Source organism: Neofelis nebulosa, chromosome 2 (genome assembly GCF_028018385.1).
Source record: "Neofelis nebulosa isolate mNeoNeb1 chromosome 2, mNeoNeb1.pri, whole genome shotgun sequence".
Taxonomy (NCBI): Eukaryota; Metazoa; Chordata; class Mammalia; order Carnivora; family Felidae; genus Neofelis; species Neofelis nebulosa.
This window is the reverse complement of record NC_080783.1, coordinates 59,188,216-59,209,576: the sequence shown is the minus strand read 5'-3', so window position 1 is coordinate 59,209,576 and position 21,361 is coordinate 59,188,216. Positions and strand designations below refer to the sequence as shown.

General features: G+C 37.7%; 2 protein-coding genes across 3 annotated transcripts in view; one reads left to right on the top strand and one right to left on the bottom strand.

The window, feature by feature from the left end:
* CIR1 (corepressor interacting with RBPJ, CIR1) overlaps nt 1–6,776 on the bottom strand; it is a 43,645-nt gene extending 36,869 nt beyond the window's left edge. Inside the window, exons 1-2 of the mRNA XM_058713632.1 lie at nt 6,615–6,776; nt 336–430 (exon numbers count right to left, since the gene is read on the bottom strand). Of these exons, the coding sequence (XP_058569615.1) occupies nt 336–430; nt 6,615–6,686 (167 nt within the window). The 5' untranslated portion in view covers nt 6,687–6,776. The remainder of the gene's footprint in view (nt 1–335; nt 431–6,614) is intronic.
* Nucleotides 6,777–6,888: 112 nt separating this feature from the next.
* Nucleotides 6,889–21,361, top strand: part of SCRN3 (secernin 3) — a 33,607-nt gene continuing 19,134 nt past the window's right edge. Inside the window, exons 1-5 of one of the 2 annotated variants that reach the window (XM_058713645.1) lie at nt 6,889–7,391; nt 8,983–9,151; nt 10,885–11,066; nt 12,853–13,052; nt 15,061–15,273. In XM_058713645.1, coding sequence (XP_058569628.1) covers nt 8,993–9,151; nt 10,885–11,066; nt 12,853–13,052; nt 15,061–15,273 — 754 coding nt within the window. In that variant the 5' untranslated portion in view covers nt 6,889–7,391; nt 8,983–8,992. The remainder of the gene's footprint in view (nt 7,392–8,982; nt 9,152–10,884; nt 11,067–12,852; nt 13,053–15,060; nt 15,274–21,361) is intronic. The other variant, XM_058713652.1, reaches the window with a different exon arrangement.

Below are 21,361 nucleotides of genomic sequence, written 5' to 3'. Positions count from 1 at the left end.
CATCTTTTCATTTCAGTGTATACTAAAGAAATATCTCTGTAAGAGGTGTCAGTAGTTCAAGTGTAGACTTTTATTGTTCTTCCAAGCTTTACCTAAGTTGGGACTTCCTCATAACCTGTATATGGAGTCACATCAATGTATATTTTATGTGAATTATTGGTAAGGTTGGAAAAAGTGGCCACGTACAGATATCAGAGTAAAGAGGGTTCACAGGAAATAGAATCCTATCATTGGGGTATTCAATTCAAAAAAGCTAATTTAATACATGATTCAGTAAGGGATCATTCTCATGCAACTGATCATTCTAAAAACACCAGCATAGTGAAATTTCTTACCTATTGTCATATGATTCTTGTTCTTTAAGATATTGTTGCATTAATTCTTCTTGTTTCTTCTTATCATATGATATTTTCTGCTCTGCCATCCATACCTAATTAGTGAAGTAAAAAATTAAAACAGAAAGTTTGCTCGTATTTTATAACAAAATATAAAATGTTATTGTATATAGTTTACAATATAATCTATTTTGGTCATAATGACATCATCAGAAGATGACAACTGAAAAGTCTGACTTGTACCTTGGTACAGGTCCTTAAATCTACACATTCAATGGCTAAAATTAACAACCCAGGCAACAACAGATGTTGGCGAGGATGTGGAGAAAGGGGAACCCTTTTGCACTGCTGGTAGGAATGCAAACTGGTGCAGCCACTCTGGAAAACAGTATGGAGGTTCCTCAAAAATTAAAAATAGAACTACCCTATGACCTAGCAATTACACTACTAGGTATTTATCCAAAGGATGCAGGAGTGCTGATTTGAAGGTGCACATGCACCCCAATGTGTATAGTAGTGCTATGGACAATAGGCTAAGTATGGAAAGAGCCCAAATGTCCATCAACTGATGAATGGATAAAGATGTGGTGTGTGTGTATGTATATATATAATGGAATATTACTCAGCAATCAAAAAGAATAAAATCTTGCCATTTGCAACAATGTGGATGGAACTATAGTGTATTATGCTAAGCAAAATAAGTCAGCCACAAAAAGACAAATATATGACTTCACTCATATGAGGAATTTCAGATACAAAACAGATGAACATATGGGAAGGGAAGCAAAAATAACATAAAAACAGGGAGGGGGACAAACCATAAGAGACTCTTAAATACAGAGAACAGAGGGTTACTGGAGGGGTTTTGGGTGGGGAGATGGGCTAAATGGGAGAGGGGCATTAAGAAGGACACCTGTTGGGATGAGCACTGGGTGTTACATGTAAGGGATGAATCACTAAATTCTATTCCTGAAATTGTTATTACACTATTTGTTAACTAGCTTGAATGTAAATTAAAAAAAATAATAACTTAAAAAAAGAAAAAAAAATCTAGTTATTCAAAATAGCTAGCTTTCAGGAAAAAATCAAATTTAACAACCACTTTAGGGGGCGCCTGGGTGGCCCAGTCGGTTGAGCATCCGACTTCGGCTTGGGTCATGACCTCACAGCTCGTGAGTTCGAGCCCCACATTGGGCTCTGTGCTGACTGCTCAGAGCCTGGAGCCTGCTTCGGATTCCGTGTCTCCCTCTCTCTCTGCCCCTAACCCACTCACATCCCATCTCTGTCTCTCAAAAATAAATAAACATTAAAAAAAAATTTTTAAGAACCACTTTAAGTACCTGTGGTACAACAGCTTCTTGCACTTAGTCTCTGTGTTATTTCGGAGAAGAGAATGATAATCTTTCTATATGGAGTATGTCTAGCCAAGAAAACACCCAAGGCACAGCCAGTAGGATTAAACAATGCTCCCAAATGCCAATGGAGGAGAAATGGAGGATGAGAAAAAGAAAAAAAGAAAAGGAATTGAAAGGCAGTTGCAGAAAAAAGGGAAGAGACAAGAGAGGAAACAGAGATAAGAGAGAGATGCATGAAATGCCTTGGAGTTGCTCAAGGGCACCAATATCACAGGCTGAATGTATCCCTACATGAAATCCTCAAAATCATAAATGCGGTGGAGGTAAAAAGCCCACACAACTTAAGCAAGGATACTTAATCAGGTTATTTCTAGACTGAAAAGGTATCAAATGCCTTCCAACTGCCTTTACAGTAAAGGACACAGTATTTGACAATCATTCAACGTAAAGAGCAAGTCAAAACCTTCTATCCATGGGTGCCTGTGTGGCTCAGTTGTTAAGCCTCTGACTTCAGCTCAGGTCATGATCTCACGGTTCGTGAGTTCAAGTCCTACAGCGTGTGAGCTTGAGCCCTGCTTTGGGTGAGCACGTGCCTCACTTGGGGTGAGCCGCGCTTCTCTTTCTCTCTCTCTCCCTCTCTCTGCCACTTGTGGGATTCTCTATCTCTTTCACTGCCCTGAGCTCACTTGCGATATCTCTCAAAAACAAAACAAAACAACACACACACACACAAAACTTTCTAAACATGCTAGGTTTTAAGAAGGTAAATTAGAGGACAAATACTTACATTGATAAAATTATGTCATTAACTGTGGGGGCAAATAGGTGTGGGACAAGGCTGCCGTTAGTTAATTTTAGAAGCAAAACAGGGGTAGTTACCAGTTTGTTTGTATGTGTGTATGCATGTATGTATGTATTCATTCACTCACTCACTCACTCACTCGGTCGCTCATTCAGGCAGAAAGAGAAGAAGAGAGAGAATCCCAAGCAGGCTCTGCAATATCAGTGCTAAGACTGAACCAAATCATGAGATCATGACCTGAGCCGAAACCAAGAGTTTCGAAGGTCAACTGAGTGAGCCACCCAAGTGCCCCACCAGTATTTTAGTAGTGATGAAATAGGAAGTTTCCAAGGGGACACAGTTTGAGATGGACAAGTAGGAATTCATATGGAAGTGAAAGCAAAAACAGAAATGAAAAGAATTCTTCAGGGACAGAATATACCAAAAATTTCTTTTGGGATAAGTTTCTGAACGTTTTCTCCACTGACTTCATACTTACCAATGTAATGTTACAAAAGAAAAACCTACACTTGGGATAGGCAGTAAAAAGCACATGTTTGGAATTTTCACTGCAGCTCAAAATGAAAACAGTTGCAACAAAGACATGCAAGGGGTCACTGCCTGGGAGAGTAACACACTAATCATAACATGGCATTTCTAACAGAATAACTATCATTTATTTAAAGTTTTAGATTTTACAATGTTATTTCACCAGTCTCAATTGCTCAAGAGCTTAAATACATACTGAGTATCATGGACTGGAATAAAAATAAAACACATTCTTAGCCTTGAAAATGCTCAGAATTTGCTAATAAAAAAAGTATGTTTAAGCTATTTCAGAATAAAAAAATGAACTGTGTAAGTGATAACAAAGTTTGCTATCTGGATAATAGGAATACATACAAGATAAAGAAAGAGAACAAGATGGTGATTAACTTTAGAGGACGGGAGGAAGGCTGGTATAATGGAATACTTTATAGCAAGTTGTGGTTTTTACTTTGTTATTTTTTAATTTTTATTTATTTTTGAGAGAGAGAGAGAGCAAGGGAGAAGCAGGGGGCGGGGGGGCGGGGGCAGAGGATCTGAAGTGGTCTCTGCACTGACAGCACAGAGCCTGATGTGGGGCTCAAACTCATGAACCATGAGATCAGGACCTGAGCTAAAGTCAGATGCTTAACCGACTGAGCCACCCAGGCGCCTAAGTTTTGGTTTTTAGAAGTTAATTTTTTTTTTACCAATATATTTTTTAAAGTTTATTTATTTACTTTGCGCGCGCGAGAGAGAAAGAATGAGTGAGGGACGGGCAGAGAGAGGGGGACAGAAGATCTGAAGTGAGGCTGGAATTCATGAACCACAAGATCATGACCTGAGCCAAAATGCGACGCTTAACCAACTGAGCCACCCAGATGCTCCAGAAGTTAATTTTTAAATTAAGTAAATATATTCATAGGCAGCCAATGATATTATTTCTTCTATATCCTTCCAAAGATGTTCTAATGCATATATACAGAAAACAATGTGTGTGTATATATATACATACATGTATGTGTATATATATATACATGTGTATATATATATATATATATATATATATATATCTCATACACATTCTTTTCTCACTTTTTTCATAAATGGTAACATATACTGCATGTATACACAGAATATGTATAAAATAAAATTGAGTATCATAGAGATCATTCCTAGGTCAGTTAAAAACAAATTTCTTGGTTTTGGAGGGAGGAGGGGCTGAATATCATTTTACTGTGGAGCTATCCCATCATTTACTTAACCAATCTCCTGTTGTACTGATGGGCATTTAGGAAATTTCCAATCTTTTGCTATTACAAACTCTGCTTCAACAAATAACCCTCTACACAAGTAATACCATACATGTCAAGCAGGGTTTTGAAAAGGATCAAAATTAGCCAAGGAAAAAAACACGGTAAGATAGTACTGGCAGAGGGAAAAGCTCAGACAAAGGCCAAAAGGTGCAAAATAAGAATTAAGTAGTTTAATATTACTGGAGTGTAAAATCTGAGGTAAGAGAGTAGCAATAGGGGATGAAGAAGGAAAAATAAACTGAAGCCAGATAACTAGGATTTAATCCTGTAGTATTTTACTAAGAAGCCAAGCAATCAGATTTGTGCTTTAAAAAGATCACTCTATGGAAACAACGCAAATATTCAACTGATGAATGGATACATAAAATGTACTATATCGATACAATGGAATTATTAAGCCATAAAAAGAAATACAATACTGACACGTTCTACAACATGGACGAACTTCAAAACTGTTATGGTAAGTGAAAGAAACCAGCCACAAAAGGTCATATATTGCATGATTACATTTTTAGGAAACATCCCGAATAGGCAAAGCCACAGAAATAAAGTAGGTTAGTGGTTACCTCAGGATGGGGGCGGGGCGGGGATGGTGGTAAGGACAAATGGAGAATAACTGCTAACAGATACAGGTCTTGTGGGGAGATGATGTAAGTATTCTAAATTGTTTGTGGTGGTGATTGCACAAATCTGTGAATATACTAAAAACCACTGAACAGTACACTTTAAGTGGGCAATTGTCTAGTATGTGAATTGTACCTCAATAAAGTTGCCAAATAAAAAATATTATTCTGCTAGCGATGTAGAGAATGGATTTGAGAGGGGTCAAGACTGGAGGCCAAAAAAACCAAACCAAAACAAACAAACAAAGCCCCCCCCCACCCCAAACCAAACCTGTTAGGAAATTTAATAGTTCAGGTGGAAGATGACGAGGGTCTGAGCTAAAAAACAGGTAGTAGTGATAAAGAGGAGAGATGAATTCGAAATATTTGGAAGGTAAGACAAATTGAATTTATTAGCTACCTAGATAAAGGGGTACCGGAAAAGGGATATATCTTGAATTTCTGGGTTGGGTGACAGGATGTGTGTTACCACCTCTATTTCCTACTCATGAGATAGGAAGTATAAAATGAAGAGCAGATTTTGAATGAAAGACATATCCATTTCAGACATGTTGAGCTTGAGATGCCTGTAATATGTCAAGATGATAATTTCCAGTATATAGTTGTCTTGACATGCCCCAAGCTGGGAGAAGAAATGTGAGACTGTGAGAGTCCTGAGTAAAGAAGTAGTTAAAACCATGAAATTGGACGTGATTGCCTGGGAAAGCATATAAAGTAAGGCATAGGCCAAGGATGAAGCTCTGGGTAATACATGCATTTTAGGAGCAGGCTAAAAATAAGTATGTGTATAGGAGAAATTAACATTTTATTGAGCAATCCCTCTATGTGGTACTTTGTTTCAAGCCTTTATCTATACCAGCTTATTTAGTCCTCATAACAATTTCACAAGTCAAGGCAACTGATACTGTTCATTTTAAATTTATAGATTAGGAGGCTGAGGATAAAGGATATTAAGTATTTGTGTAAGATCTCAGGGCTAAAAGTGACTGTGCTGGGAGCGCTTGGCTGACCAAGTTGGTAGAGCAAGCGCCTCTTGATTTCCTGGGCAGGAGTTAGAGCTGCACGTTGAGTGTAGAGATTACTTTAAAAAAACAATAATAAAAAATTTTAAAAAAGGCCAAACTTCGTTGTATATCGGAAACTAATGTAACGTTGTATACAAGTCAATTAAAAAAAATATTAAGTAAAATAAACAGCCAAACTTCAAAGAGTTCACCAGGCAGACGCTACATTATCGGGTGGGATAAAGACAGGAAGAGGTGCCTTTATTTCCCTTTTAAGAGCTATCTTAAATAAACAGGGAATCACCTTTGTACAGGATAGCAGAGCTCAGAAGCCACGATCCCTGTGATCCGAAAAGACAAAACCAAAAACAGTTGAGAAAGTAACGAGGAACCATATGATCATACTTCGTATCTTACAGATTTACACATTCTAGATGACAAGCCGACCGGGCAGACGAAGGCTGCCCGCCTCCCGGCTGATGGAGAATAAGCGTCAAGGCCAGCTTTATTAGCGAGTTTCTCAGCAGAGAAAAAGGGGCGGGAAGACCAGGGTGTCAGGCCCGGGGAAGCGGCGACTGTTCCAGAAATCCCACAGACACAACCACTTTCATCACCTCCAGCCCTGGGGATCCCAGGCGCCAAGAGCCAGAACCCTACCCGGCTCCCCTTACTCACTTTCTTGATATTGGATTTGGAGGCGGGATGAAAGTCCTTCTTGCACATGAAATTGGCAAAAGACTTCCCCATCTTGAAGCCTAAGCTGGGGCCGGCGGCCACTGGAACTGTGAACAACGTAAACAAATACTGCCGCCTAACCGGAACTGCGCCTCCAGTGGCAGCGGGAACTTCCGCGGTCAAAGGTGACAGCTTCCGGCCGCTAGCTCCTCCGCCCGCCCTAGCACACCCCTTACCCCTTTCACTGAGGTTAGTTTCTAGGCCAGGGGAGGGGCGTGAACGGGGGAGGGGCGTGCAAAGTTGTGGTGCTAGGTGGGAAGCCGCGCGCAGTGGCGCGGCGGGACCGAGGAGCTCTGGGAGAGGCCCCGGGTCTGGGGTGAGCCGGCTGCGGGCTGAGCGCCGCCAGCTGGGGTGCAGAGTGTGTGCTGGGTGGCAAGGGGTGCTTGAAGTTCGTCCTCTTTATTCTGTGAACTCTGACTCCAGGTACATAAAGTTCTCCGCACCGAGTTTTCTCGTCTGCGTTTTGAAAATAGTACTTCTCGTCCAAACTGTAGTACGTACGGATCGGGTGGATCAAACGGTGTGATATTTCTAAAAACGCTTGGGGAACTAAAGCATATAAAATGGAATGTCAACTCCATAAGAGCGAGGATTCTCAGCTGTACCGTGCCTGGTTCAGAAAGATGTTCCTAAACATTTGTTGATGATGAATGCGTACTGGGAGTTAATAAAGACTCTCAAGCCATCCCCTTCTAAACGTGCTAGGCGTTTTCCTAAGTAGGTGGCGTGTTTCCTTAGCTTCTCGTATGACTCCAGTTAGCATAGATCATCTAGCGCATTTTGACGGCCCTTCAGACTCCAGGGTTTTGAGTGGACATGGCTGCTTTGCTGTAGGGGATCCACCAACCAAATCCTCAGCAAGGAGGGGGTGGGTATGATAACAAGAATAAGCCTTTTATGAGAAATATACTCTTCTGCCCAATAATAACAGCTTTCATTTGAGTGTCTGATATGTTCCTTGCACTGTGCAAAAACGCTTTGCACACTGTGTTTTTAAATTCTAATAACAACCTCCTGAGATATTTACCGATGAGGCAGAAGGCTTAGTTCGAGATTGAATAGCTTGCCAAGGTCATGCAGTGGTATAACTAACTTTGGAACACAAATAGAACGTGACCTAGGGCATAAAGATTGAAATTTACACAGAAAAGAACAGCAGCAATCGTGACTCCCCTCTTTCAATAACAAGAGTAAAGTGTTAGGAGTTTCAGGCTGAACGTGTTTCTTTCTTACTTGAGTCACTTGTTTTCTTTTGAATGAAACATTTATTAAACTGACTTTTTGTTTTTAAACTGCTAGTATGGGTTACCTGGGTGACTCAGTCAGTGGATCATCCAATCTCGAGTTCTGCTCAGGTCCTGATCCCAGGGTCGCTGACCATGGATCCTGGTTAAAATTCTCTCTCTCTCTCTCTCTCTCTCTCTCTCTCTCTCTCTCTCTCAAAAAAAATTTTTTTTAATAAAATAAACTGCTAGTATCTGTTTGTGTAAAGCCATTCTAAAGTTTGGGCATTATAAAATAAGGGAAAGCAGGAAACTCTAAAACAGTATGTCCATTCTGGAAGCAAATATGATCTACCAAAACTGAGGATTTCGGGTTTTCCAAATTACAAATGAAGACACAATCTTGATACTAAATTCTACAATCAGGATTTATAAGTTATGTATGTGAACTTCTTCCTAGACATATCAACAGTTTGGTATTTTGATTGACATGTTTTTGTATTTGTCTGATCAGTGAGTCTTAAAATTTCAGTCTTCTCAGTATTATAATCTGGGTGTATTCTTCTCCAGCTCAAAGGAGACCCCTTCCTTCCTTTGAGGAAATACTGGGACATTTCATAACTTCAGGTGATGAGAATACAAAGATTAATAAAGCACGCTCCCAACCCTCATGGATCTTATTGTCCAGAAGGAGACTCATATATGTGCACAAATAAGGAAACTCATAGGCGTACACAAATATAGTCTTCATAGCAGTAAAGTGCATGGGTTCCCAAATATGGAAATACTGAAAGGAGATTCAGGGAAAACTTCGGGAGAGAAAGATCTTAGAGGATAAATTTAACCTATAGACTAGAAGAAGTTACTTGTAATGTCATTTTCTTATTGATTCTTGTAGTACAAGATTCATTCCCAAGTCATTTTCTTACAGATTTTTGTGGTGCAGTATAAAGTTTAAAACGTTAATGAACACTCTTTATTTGATATGGCAATAACATCCCTTGGTTGTCAAGTAAAACTCTTTGTTTTGTATATACTAAAAATGTTTCTCCCTTTTTATTTTGAATCTTCTATATGTTTTTTAGTTTTTAAAAAATGGAACCTTGTTCCTGTGATACTTTTGTGGCATTACCTCCAGCAACGGTTGATAACAGGATTATTTTTGGAAAAAATTCAGATAGATTGTGTGATGAAGTACAGGAGGTAGTTTATTTTCCTGCTGCAGTTCATGAGAACCTGACAGAACATCTTCAGGTAGGTGAAGTACATGTTTTGTTAGCAATAGTTTTCTTTAAAAGTATCATAAGCAGCTTTTTAATTAGCTAGTTATTTGGCAGAGACTCTAGAAGTTAAAAATTCAAGAATTTAAATTTGAAAAATAATTTGAGTCAGAATTAGACTTCTGGTCTTTTATTTCAGTGATTTGGAGGAAGCTGAAAAAACAATAGAAATAGTTGTTGATTCTTTGATCAAATATTCGAATGTTTATCATATGCAAGCATGTCAAATAGGGCAAGGATTTAACGCCTGCTGTCAAGACTAGTTCTGTCTTGGGGCGCCTGGGTGGCGCAGTCGGTTAAGCGTCCGACTTCAGCCAGGTCACAATCTCGCGGTCCGTGAGTTCGAGCCCCGCGTCAGGCTCTGGGCTGATGGCTCGGAGCCTGGAGCCTGTTTCCGATTCTGTGTCTCCCTCTCTCTCTGCCCCTCCCCCGTTCATGCTCTGTCTCTCTCTGTCCCAAAAATAAATAAAAAAACGGTGAAAAAAAAATTAAAAAAAAAAAAAAGACTAGTTCTGTCTTCCAGGAGCTTAGAGTCTAGTAGAGGAATAGGATGTATATGTAATTAACCCCATTATAAAGTGGGATGCTTTAATAAGAGCCCCAAGTTGTGTCAGCAATAGAGAAGGAGCAATTAATTCAGACTAGAGATCGAGGAAGGCTTCCCCAGGAGCTTGGATTCAGCTGGAGTTTGATGGCCAGAAAGGATTCTGATTGGTGTAGAATAGAGAAAGTCATTCCAATCTCTGGAAATAACAGTTTTAACATCAAAAAAGGTTTATGGGGCCCTGTGGTTACATTATTAATATGCATTTTATGCAATCATTCGGTAGTACACACATTAATTAAACGATCCTTTTAAAAATTTTTATTAAAAACCCATTCAACACGGAAGTTTCATATCATGCTTTTATTGCTAACATATATTTTTTAGATTTCATTTTATTGGTATTCTAATAACAAAATATATTAAATATTAGATGTTTTCTGTATACAGGGAAATTTTTTTTTCTTTTGCTGAGACTATTTATTCATCATGGGTCCCTTTCCACTTTCTCTCTTTATGTTTAAATTTCTCCTGTTCTGAAGCCAGTGGTTCTTATTCTTTTCACTACTGTGGACATACCAGATGGTTGACTTTCACATGCTACATAATTATCTTGTATGTAATTCATACAAGCAATTCTCTTGTATGTAAGGGCTAACATATGGGACTTAGGTCACTAATTAAGAAATACTAGACATTGAGATTGAGGTCTCCTCCCTTAAGCATCAACTCAATACATCCTCCTCTACAAAATGTTTCAAGATTTCACAACTAGAAACTATCTCTCTCTAGACTGAGCTTCCGTTAGCACCTCATTTTTATTTTTCTTCACAGCCCTTATACTTTACATTTTGTTATATTTTAGTTAATGTGCAAGCCTTAGTTTCTTGAAAGCAAGATCTGTATCTAATTCATCTTTGTAACTAACATATCTCTTAGCAGAGTACTTTATAAGAGGAGATGCTTAGTAAATATTTGAATGAATAAAAGCTTTAGGGTCAATTCTGAATATGTTTTAAGGGTAATGACTTTATTATTGAAATTTTTAAGTTAGTTATACTTTATTTCATAACGGACATGTCTTCTGATTGATTTTTAGGATTCTAGAATTTGGTAACATTTTCTTGTGGGTTTTATGGTTGTTGTTATGCCTTTCTTTACAGTGTACTTACATAGAAATTGATCAAGTTCCTGAAACATATGCTGTTGTCCTCAGTCGCCCAGCTTGGTTATGGGGGGCAGAAATGGGAGCCAACGAGCATGGAGTTTGCATTGGGAATGAAGCTGTATGGGGAAGAGAAGAAGTGTGTGATGAAGAGGCGCTACTGGGCATGGATCTTGTCAGGTTATTTTTTAGTTATATTTTTCTGGTATAGACCATGTCTAAAATTTTAATTTCGGTATACCTCTTGCCAGTTTTATTTTCCTATTTTTGTCCCATTTTGGGGATGTCGATACTTCATAGTTTGTGTTAAAATGCTTTAGAATACAGGCATACCTCACTTTATTATGGTTTCCTTTATGGCACTTCACAGATATTGCATTTTTTAGAAATGGAAGGTTTGTGGCGATGCTGTGTCAGGCAAGTCTGTTGGTGCCATTTTTTACAATAGCATTTGCTCACTTTGTGTCTCTGTGTCGCATTTTGGTATCACACGATTTTTGTGCCTTGCGCTATTTTTTTTATTTGTGTATTTTTTTTAAGTATATTTGTTTATTTTGAGGGAGACAGAGACAGCATGAGTGGGGGAGGGGCAGAGAGAGGGAGGGAGAATCCCAAGCAGGTCTGCACTGTCAGCACAGAGCCCGATGTGGGGTTTGAACTCATGAACTGTGAGATCATGACCTGAGCCAAAACCAAGAGTTGGACGCTCAACTGACTGAGTCACCCAGGCGCCCCAGTTCTCACACTATTTCAAACTTTTTATTATTATTATATTATGGTGATCTGTAATCAGTGATTATAACTTATTGAAAGCTCAGATAATGGTTAGCATTTTTTAGCAATAGTTTTAAATTAATTTTTAAATTAAGGTATATAATTGTTTTTTTAGATGTAATGCTGTTGCATACTTAATAGACTACAGTATAGTGTGAACATAACTTTTATATACACTTGGAAACCAAAAAATTCATTTGACTCACTTTTCGCAATATTCATTTTATTCCAGTGGCCTGTAACTGCTCCTGCATTATCTCCAAAGTATGCCCATATAGGCATGTAATTTGAAGACTCAAATATCATTGAGAGAAGGAGTTGAAAATTATGGTTTTTTGGAAATACCAAATATACTTTATCAGACCTTAATTCTCACAGTAACTCATGGACTATATATTATTATCCTCATTTTACAGATGAGATACCTGAGGTACAGAGATAAAGCAACTTGGCAATAAGTTACCACATTGGAGGGGCGCCTGGGTGGCGCAGTCGGTTAAGCCTCCGACTTCAGCCAGGTCACGATCTCGCGGTCCGTGAGTTCGAGCCCCGCGTAGGGCTCTGGGCTGATGGCTCGGAGCCTGGAGCCTGTTTCCGATTCTGTGTCTCCCTCTCTCTCTGCCCCTCCCCCGTTCATGCTCTGTCTCTCTCTCTGTCCCAAAAATAAATAAAAAACGTTGAAAAAAAAATTAAAAAAAAAAAAAAAAGTTACCACATTGGAATTTTAACATTGAGCTATTTCACTCCAAAAACTTTATTTTCATGATTTCAAACTGACTTCAGAAGGAATGGCTTAGAACTTGGATTTCAGGGGTGCCTGGGTGGCTCAGTCAGTTAAGCATTCAGCTTCGGCTCAGGTCATGTTCTCACAGTTTGTGAGTTCGAGCCCTGCACTGAGCTCTGTGCTGACAGCTTGGAGCCTGGAGCCTGCTTCAGATTTTGTGTCTCTCGCTCTCTTCTGCCCCTCCCTCTCTTGTGCTCTGTCTCTGTCTGTCTCTCTCAAAAATAATAAACGTTAAAAAAAATTTTTTTTAAAGTTGGATTTCAGTTTATCTGTTAACTTAAAACAGATAAAGTTCTTAAAAAAGAACTTTTATTTTGAATATAAAATAAAATCTCATGTGCATGAAATTATTTAAGAAAAATAATGGAAATCTATTTTAATCTGAGAACTTTAATATTTTTATTTTAGACTTGGCCTTGAAAGAGCTGATACAGCTGAAAAAGCCCTCAATGTCATTGTTGATCTATTAGAAAAATATGGCCAGGGTGGAAATTGTTCAGAGGGTAGGATGGTATTCAGCTATCACAACAGTTTCCTGATAGCTGATAGGAAAGAAGCCTGGATTCTGGAGACTGCAGGGAAGTACTGGGCAGCAGAAAAAGTACAAGGTATGGACAACTTCTCATGATTTAATTTGTTTTTAATTTGTTTTACAATTAATAAAATAACCCCCTTAACTGTAGACATTGCATTTAATTGTTTCTCAAGATTTATAATCCAGTGCAATAAAGAGTTAAAGTGCAGGGGAAATGAAAAAAAAAAAAATGTGAAAGAATGTAATAGTGAAAGAGCACTATAAAAAACTTTTCTGAAAAAGAGGAAAAGATGATGTTATCTTTTTTTTATATTATGATATTAATTTTATATAACCTGTATATATTTTCTGTGCAGCTGCTCTTGGCTGTTTTATAGTACTTTTCCACTTAATAACCCCTTGCCATTTCTTCCTCATTTACCTTTGGGCTGAACTCAAAAATTTGATCACACATGCATAAGGAGGTAAGGAAAGGGGAGTGTGGCTGGGGATTTGTGTCTGTCCATTAGGGTTGGAAAGAATATGTTGATATTATAGTAAAGCATAAACACTGAGTAAAGTAACACAATTTGATTGTTTTGGGATGCTTTACATGTTTTTTGTGGTTTCTTTGTGATCAAATATTCCTTTCATTTTTAAAGTGAGGAAATCTAGAAAAGGGATGTGATTTACTCAAGGCAGTGATTGAAAGGCTTAGAATTTATTTATTTTTATTTATTTTTTATTTAAAAAAAAAATTTTTTTTTAACGTTTATTTTTGAGACAGAGAGAGACAGAGCATGAACGGGGGAGGGGCAGAGAGAGAGGGAGACACAGAATCGGAAGCAGGCTCCAGGCTCTGAGCCATCAGCCCAGAGCCTGACGCGGGGCTCGAACTCACAGACCGTGAGATCGTGACCTGAGCTGAAGTCGGAGGCTTAACCGACTGAGCCACCCAGGCGCCCCGAAAGGCTTAGAATTTAAATCTTTCCATCCTGACTCTCAGTTCAATATTCTTTCATTAGAGTACAGTCTTGTGCTTAAGCATGATCATGTACTTCCTATGTACTTACCTCCTGGATCTCCTAGTTTTACAGGGGAGATAAGGTACACATGAGAAAATATTACATGTTGCATGAATGATTCAGACACATAGATGCTATGAACAATTAGAGAAGGGAAAAGTAATTGTGGACTGGAAAAATTCAGAAAGTCTTCATGAAGGTAGCCTTGAGCTTTGGAGGATTTGGATGTTATTTTTCAAAATAAGTCATTGCCAGTTTTGATGGACATTTCATTTTATATTTTGCCTGTGTGTTTGTTAAGATATAAAAGCGAATTTAGACATTTTATTATTTTCTAATTGGGGGGCAATTGATTTCTACTTGTCAGAGTGTTATTCTAAATCTGTTTTAAAACATTCATCAATTTTCATTTTTCATGATCTCTTTTATTTACTGTGATCTCTTTAGAACTGGTTTTTATTGTTTCTTCTGTCTTGTTTTTTATTATTTGTTTATTTTTAATTTTTTTCAATATATGAAGTTTATTGTCAAATTGGTTTCCATACAACACCCAGTGCTCATCCCAAAAGGTGCTCTCCTCAATACCCATCACCCACCCTCCCCTCCCTCCCACCTGTTTTGTTTTTTAGTTGAAAATTTGTTATAACTTAGTGCCATGATATTTTGCAAAGTCTTATATTTCTGTTCTAATATTATTTATGACTACTTCTTAAAAAGTAACGTCTAGGGGGTGCCTGGGTGGCTCAGTCACTTATGTGTCTGACTTCAGCTCAGGTCATGATCTCACATTTCGTGGGATTGAACACTGTGTCAGGCTCTGTCCTGACAGTATGGAGCCTGCTTGGGGTTCTCTCTCCTTTCTCTCTGCCCCTTCCCTATTCACATGCTTTGTCTCTCTCAAAATGAATAAACTTAAAAAAATTTTTTTTAAGTAATTCTTTTATCTCTTTGAGTGTGTAATAGATGAGAAGTCTACATTCACATTTAAATAGTGGTTAATAATTATAATGTACAGATAAATACAGTATGTTAAATGTGATTTTTCTCTTCCCTTTCCTTGTTCTTCTTTGAAAATAGAGGGAGTTCGTAATATTTCTAATCAGCTTTCTATAACAACCAAGATTGATCGGGAACATCCAGACCTGAGAAACTATGCTAAGCAGAAAGGTTGGTGGGATGGTAAAACGGAGTTTGATTTTGCTGCAACATACTCTTATCTTGACACAGCCAAGATGATGCTTTCACCAGGCAGATACTGTGAAGGCTACAAGCTTCTGAATAAGCACAAAGGTAATTTTATCATTGGAATAATATCAGAATGAAAAATTATATTTTGTCTAGGTATAATGTGGATATGATAAAATCTGGTTTGAGGGGAATTATTCTTAGTAGAGATATAGTTTTATTAAACTGAAATTTTGTAAACTGATATTGTAAGCTTTTTTTTCCTCTGAGATGACTGAAGCACTGTATAATTTTGAGAGGATAATAATTCTTTTATTTTTAAATTTTTTTAAACATGTATTCATTTCTGAGAGAGAGAGAGCGTGAGCAGGGAGGGGCAGAGGGAGAAGGAGACACAGAATCTGAAGCAGGCTCCATGCTCTGAGCTATCAACACAGAGCCTGATGCAGGGTTTGAACCAACAAACCTGAGCCTAAGTCAGATGCTCAACCGACTGAGCCACCCAGGTGCCCTTAGACAAATTAGACTTTAGAGCAAGATGAAATACCAGGGAGAAAGAGGGACACTACATAATCAAAGAAAGGTTATTTTAGGCTTATTATGTTTCCCTGGTAAATATATATGCATCTAACAACAAAACTTCAAAATACATGAAGAACTGACAGAATTGAAAGGAAAAATAGACAATTTCATAATTATAATTGGAGACTTCAGTACTTCTCTTTTAGTTATCAGAAGAACCACTGGACAGGAAATCTGCAAGGATAATAAAAAACCTGAATAATACCATCAACCACTATATCTAACTGATTATTTATAGGATACTCCACCCAACAACAGCGTAACATATATTCTTTTTTTTTTTTTTAATTTATTTTTGGGACAGAGAGAGACAGAGCATGAACGGGGGAGGGGCAGAGAGAGAGGGAGACACAGAATCGGAAACAGGCTCCAGGCTCCGAGCCATCAGCCCAGAGCCTGACGCGGGGCTCGAACTCACGGACCGCGAGATTGTGACCTGGCTGAAGTCGGACGCTTAACCGACTGCGCCACCCAGGCGCCCCAACATATATTCTTTTCAAGTGCACATCAGACATCAAGATTACCCATATCCTGGGTCATAAAACAAGTCTTACCAAATTTAAAAGAAACAGTGAGCAAAGGATGGTTTCTGGTGATAATGAAATTAAATTAAAAATCAATTTTAGAAGGATATCTGGAAAGTCCCCAAATACTTGGAAATTGCACAACATACTTTTAATCTGTGGGTCAAAAAAAAGAAGTCTCAAGGGAAATTAGAAAATATTTTGAGTGGAATGAAGTGAAAATGAATATACCAAAATTTATGGGATGCAGCAAAAGTAGTGCTTACAGGGAAATTTATAGCATTTAGTGCTCACAGAACATAATAAGAAAGGTCTTAAATCAATAATATACTTAAACTTTCAACCTTAACAAATGAAACAAAATGGAGGCACCTGGGTGGCTCAGTTGGTTAAGCGTCTGACTTGGGCTCAGGTCATGATCTCCTGGTTTGTGAGTTCGAGCCCCACGTCAAGCTCTGTGCTGACAGCTCAGAGCCTGGAGCCTGCTTCGGATTCTGTGTCTCCTCTCTCTAACCCTCCCCCACTTGTGGTCCGTTTCTCCCTCTCTCAAAAATAAAAAAAAAAATTAAAAAAATTTTTTTAAATAAAAAAAAAGAAAGGAAACCAAATGAATCAAACAAACCAAACCAAACAAAAATCCCAGTCAAGGAAAAGTAAGGAAATAATAAAAACAAGAGCAGAAATCAATAACATTGAAAATAACAAAGCAGTGGAGAAAATTGATCAAACCAAAAGCTGGTTCTTTGAAAAGAGCAATAAAATGGATACACTGTAGACAGTTTGACAAAGAAAAAGAGGAAAACAACACAAGTTATATGGCAGGAAGAGAAATACCATTATCAACCACAGCACAATAAGGAAGGTAATAGAGGAATACTACAAACAGCTCTAAGTGTATTCAGTAAGTAAAGGAAATGAACTAATTCCTTGAAAGCCACAAACCACCAAAATTCACCGAAAAAGAAAGAACTCTTGATTTGGCAGACAATTTAATTGGTCGTACTCAATCTGTAAACCCAACGGGCGGGCAACTCAAATTTCAGCTGAGTTCTTTCATCTTCAGCTGAGCTGCTTGCAAACTGCCTCACATGGCGATTCACACAGCAGATGGAGATTTGGGCAGGTTTGTTTTTTTTTTTTCCACAGAATTTGGGGGTTCTTCTCTGTAACTCCGTCTTTTATGGGATTCCTCCTTCCCTTTCTAGTACCTGTGGTTGACCTCTGGTTCTTCAAGCCAGATAGACGGAGATTTTCTGTAAATACCTGCACAATACTGCACAGCATTGACGGTGGCCTTCCCTTGAGCAAAAGCCGGAACACAAATAGGAAATTTATCCTGTGTTTCATCCCATCTTCCAAATGTCCCCCTGCAGAATTTTCCTGCTTTTGTTCACTGGAAAGAACCTTCAGGTAGTCTGTATTTTTTTTGAGAAAGAGAGAGGGTGCAAGTGAGGGCAAAGAGAGAGAGGGAGGGAGGGAGAGAGAGAGACAATGAGAGAGAGAGAAGTGGGGCTCACCCAAAGTGGGGCTTGTGTTCACCCAAGTGGGGCTCAGGCTCACCTGATTCAGGACTCGAACCCATGATCTCTCGGGATCATGCCCTGAGCCAAAGTCACATACTTAACCGACTGAGCCACGCAGGTGCCTGATAGTTTGTATTACATCCCAAGTTTATAGTTATCTAAGGGAGGGTTGGTCTGATAGGAACTTACTTAGCTTAATTGAAAGCAGAACTCCTTCCTATGTTATTTAATATTCTATGACATTATTTTACTTATAGAAATAGAAATATATTCACATGATTCAAAATCCACAGGTACACAAGAGTATACAAGAGTATATTCCTACTCTGTCTCTAGATACTCATTTCTTTTTTCCGTAGGTATTCCCTTATGTCTTCCAGATATAATATATGCTTAATGAAACAAATATGTATATGTAATTTTTTCTTTTTTCTTTTTTTTACAGAAATGGCAGTATGCCATATACACATTTCTGCACATAACTTTTCTTTAGTTAGCAATATATAATATAGATAATTCTGTTTTGATATGTACAGAACTTTCTCATTTTTAAAAGATGCATAGTATTCTAGGGGCGCCTGGGTGGCTCAGTTGGTTAAGTGTCCCACTTCGGCTCAGGTCACGATCTCGTGGTTTGTGAGTTTGAGCCCCATGTCGGGCTCTGTGCTGACAAGCTCAGAGCCTGGAGCCTGCTTCAGATTCTGTGTCCCCCTCTCTCTCTCTGCCCCACCCCTGCTTGTGCTCAGTTTCTGTCTTTCAAAAATGAATACACATTAAAAAAAATTTTTTAAAGATGCATAGTATTCTAATATTGTGATATCTTGCTTACTTCCATATGGTTGTATTATAATCACTATATAGTAATGATTGATTGTATGACTCATGCTTTAGTTAACAAATTCCCCATTATCTAGGTTGTTTTTAGTTTTTCAGTACTGAAAATTATGTAATATGCTTATACCTTATTTATATTCTCATTCATGATTATTTTCCTAGAATATGTTTCTAGAAGTAGAATGTAGGGTCAAAGCATATGCATGTTTAAAGGCTTTTGAAACACATTGTCAAAATGGCCACCAGAAAAGTTGCATCAAATTAAATTTCTACCAGCAATATTTGAGTGCCGTTCTAATATATTTATCAATGTAGGATATTATTTTTGTTCAACCTTAACAAATTGTGTAGGCAAAAATGACATGTTACTATTTTATTTATTTATTTATTATTTTTTAAATTGTATGGTTTTTATCTTTATTTTCTTTGCTTCTATCTCTATTTTTACCCTATTCTATAAACAGTTTCTAAATATCTCATTGCCTTTATTTATTTTTAATTAATTTTTTAATTTACATCCAAGTTAGCATATAGTGCAACAGTGATTTCAGGAGTAGATTCCTTAATGCCCCTTACCCATTTAGTCCATCCCCCCTCCCACACCCCTCCAGTAACCTTTGTTTGTTCTCCATATTTAAGAGTCTCTTATGTTTTGTCCCCTTCCCTGTTTTTGTATTATTTTTGCTTCCTTTCCCTTATGTTTATCTGTTTTGTATCTTAAAGTCCTCATATGAGTGAAGTCATATGATACTTGACTTTCTCTAATTTCGCTTCGCATAATACCTTCTAGTTCCATCCATGTAGTTGCAAATGGCAAGATTTCATTCTTTCTGATTGCCGAGTAATACTCCATTGTATAGATATACCACATCTTCTTTATCCATTCATCCATCAATGGACATCTGGGCTCTTTCCATACTTTGGCTATTGTTCACAGTGCTGCTATAGACATTGGGGTGCATGTGTCCCTTCAAAACAGCACACCTGTATCCCTTGGATAAATAGTAGTGCAATTGTTGGGTCGTAGGGTAGTTCTATTTTTAGTTTTTTGAGGAACCTCCATACTGTTTTCCAGAGTGGCTGCACCAGTTTGCATTCCCACCAGCAGTGCAAAAAAAGATCCTCTTCCTCCGCATCCTCGCCAACATCTATTGTTGCCTGAGTTGTTAATGTTAGCCATTCTGACAGGTGTGAGGTGGTATTTCAGTGTGGTTTTGATTTGTATTTCCCTGATGATGAGTGATGTTGAGAGTTTTTTCATGTGTCAGTTGGCCATCTGGATGTCTTCTTTGGAGAAGTGTCTATTCATGACATGTTATTATTTTAAAATATAGATCTGTTAAGATTAGACATATTCTTATGTTTGTTAAAAAATTGTGATTTTTAAATTGCCTGTTAATATATCTTTCCATTTTTATATTTAGTTACTACTCTTTTTAAAAATGTTTATTTATTCATTTTGAGAGAGTTAGAACATGAGCAGAGGAAGGAGCAGAGAGAGGAGAGAGAGAGAATCCCAAGCTGGCTCCCCATTGACAGCACAGAGCCTGATGTGGGACTCAGTCTCACAAACCCTGAGATCATGACCTGAGCCAAAATCAAGAGTTGGATGCCTAACTGACTGAGCCAGCCAGCCTCCTCTAGTTACCACTAATTCTTAAAAAATAACTTGTAATGTATCTTTGTCCCTTTGCCTCCAAAGAACTCCAGAAAAACACCTTTTATTTAGAAGATTATTGAGTGAAATAACTACTGAATGGGTCATTCCACTAATATTCCAAAATATGTGACTAATATATTCCTTCACTTGAAGGATAATATGGTTCTGTAAATCAATGAGAAAGCAACTACTCAGAGATCAGTGATTGGTATTTGCCTCTTAGGTATCCATTAAACAAAGCAATTATGTTATTTATTTGGTATGGCAGAAAAAATTTTGTGACTTTTTAGAATGCCTTAATATCATTGTTTTCAAAGTATTTAGTATCTTACTTACATTTTGCTTTCCAGCAAAATGTCTTACCGTTTGAAAGGTTTCCTGTAAAGTTTCTTAATGCTAGTTTGTCATTTAATAAATAGTTTATTTAAATGATCTTTTTTTTTTCATGTGGATGGATATGTAGAAAATGCCAAAATGTGTAATTCCAAGGATTATAATTTTAGACTCACTATTGTTGTAAAAGTAGAGACGGAGTAGCAATTGCAGCATATCTATTCCCATTTATTAAAAGCTATCAAGGGCTAGACATTGTGCTAAGTGATTACATTATGTTCTCCAGGGAACTATGAATTGGGTATTAGCTTCATTTTATGAATGAGGAAACTGCTCGTTTATCTCCTCTATGAAACTGAAAAAAATGGACTCTCTTATTTGAACTTACATTTCTCTCAGCACCTAGTTCAGTGTCTTGCAGCAATATGTTGTGTGTGTTTCATAAGGGTTTTTGATGAAGTTAACAAAGGATTGTTCATTGGATTAAGCCATAGCTTACAGATAATGTAACAAAGATTGCTGTTGTGTACTTTTTTTCTGGCAATAAATTTAGAGGCTCAGGACATACATTAGCAGGTATTCCTTTTAAAAAATGAAGAATAACAACACATAATTCAGGTGGAGAGGAAAATGTCAGGAATCGTAACGTTTAGGGTAATTGGACAAAAGAAAAAATAGAGGTAATTATAAATTAATTAGCCGCTGCATCAGAATAATTAATTCTGTTATATTTAAGT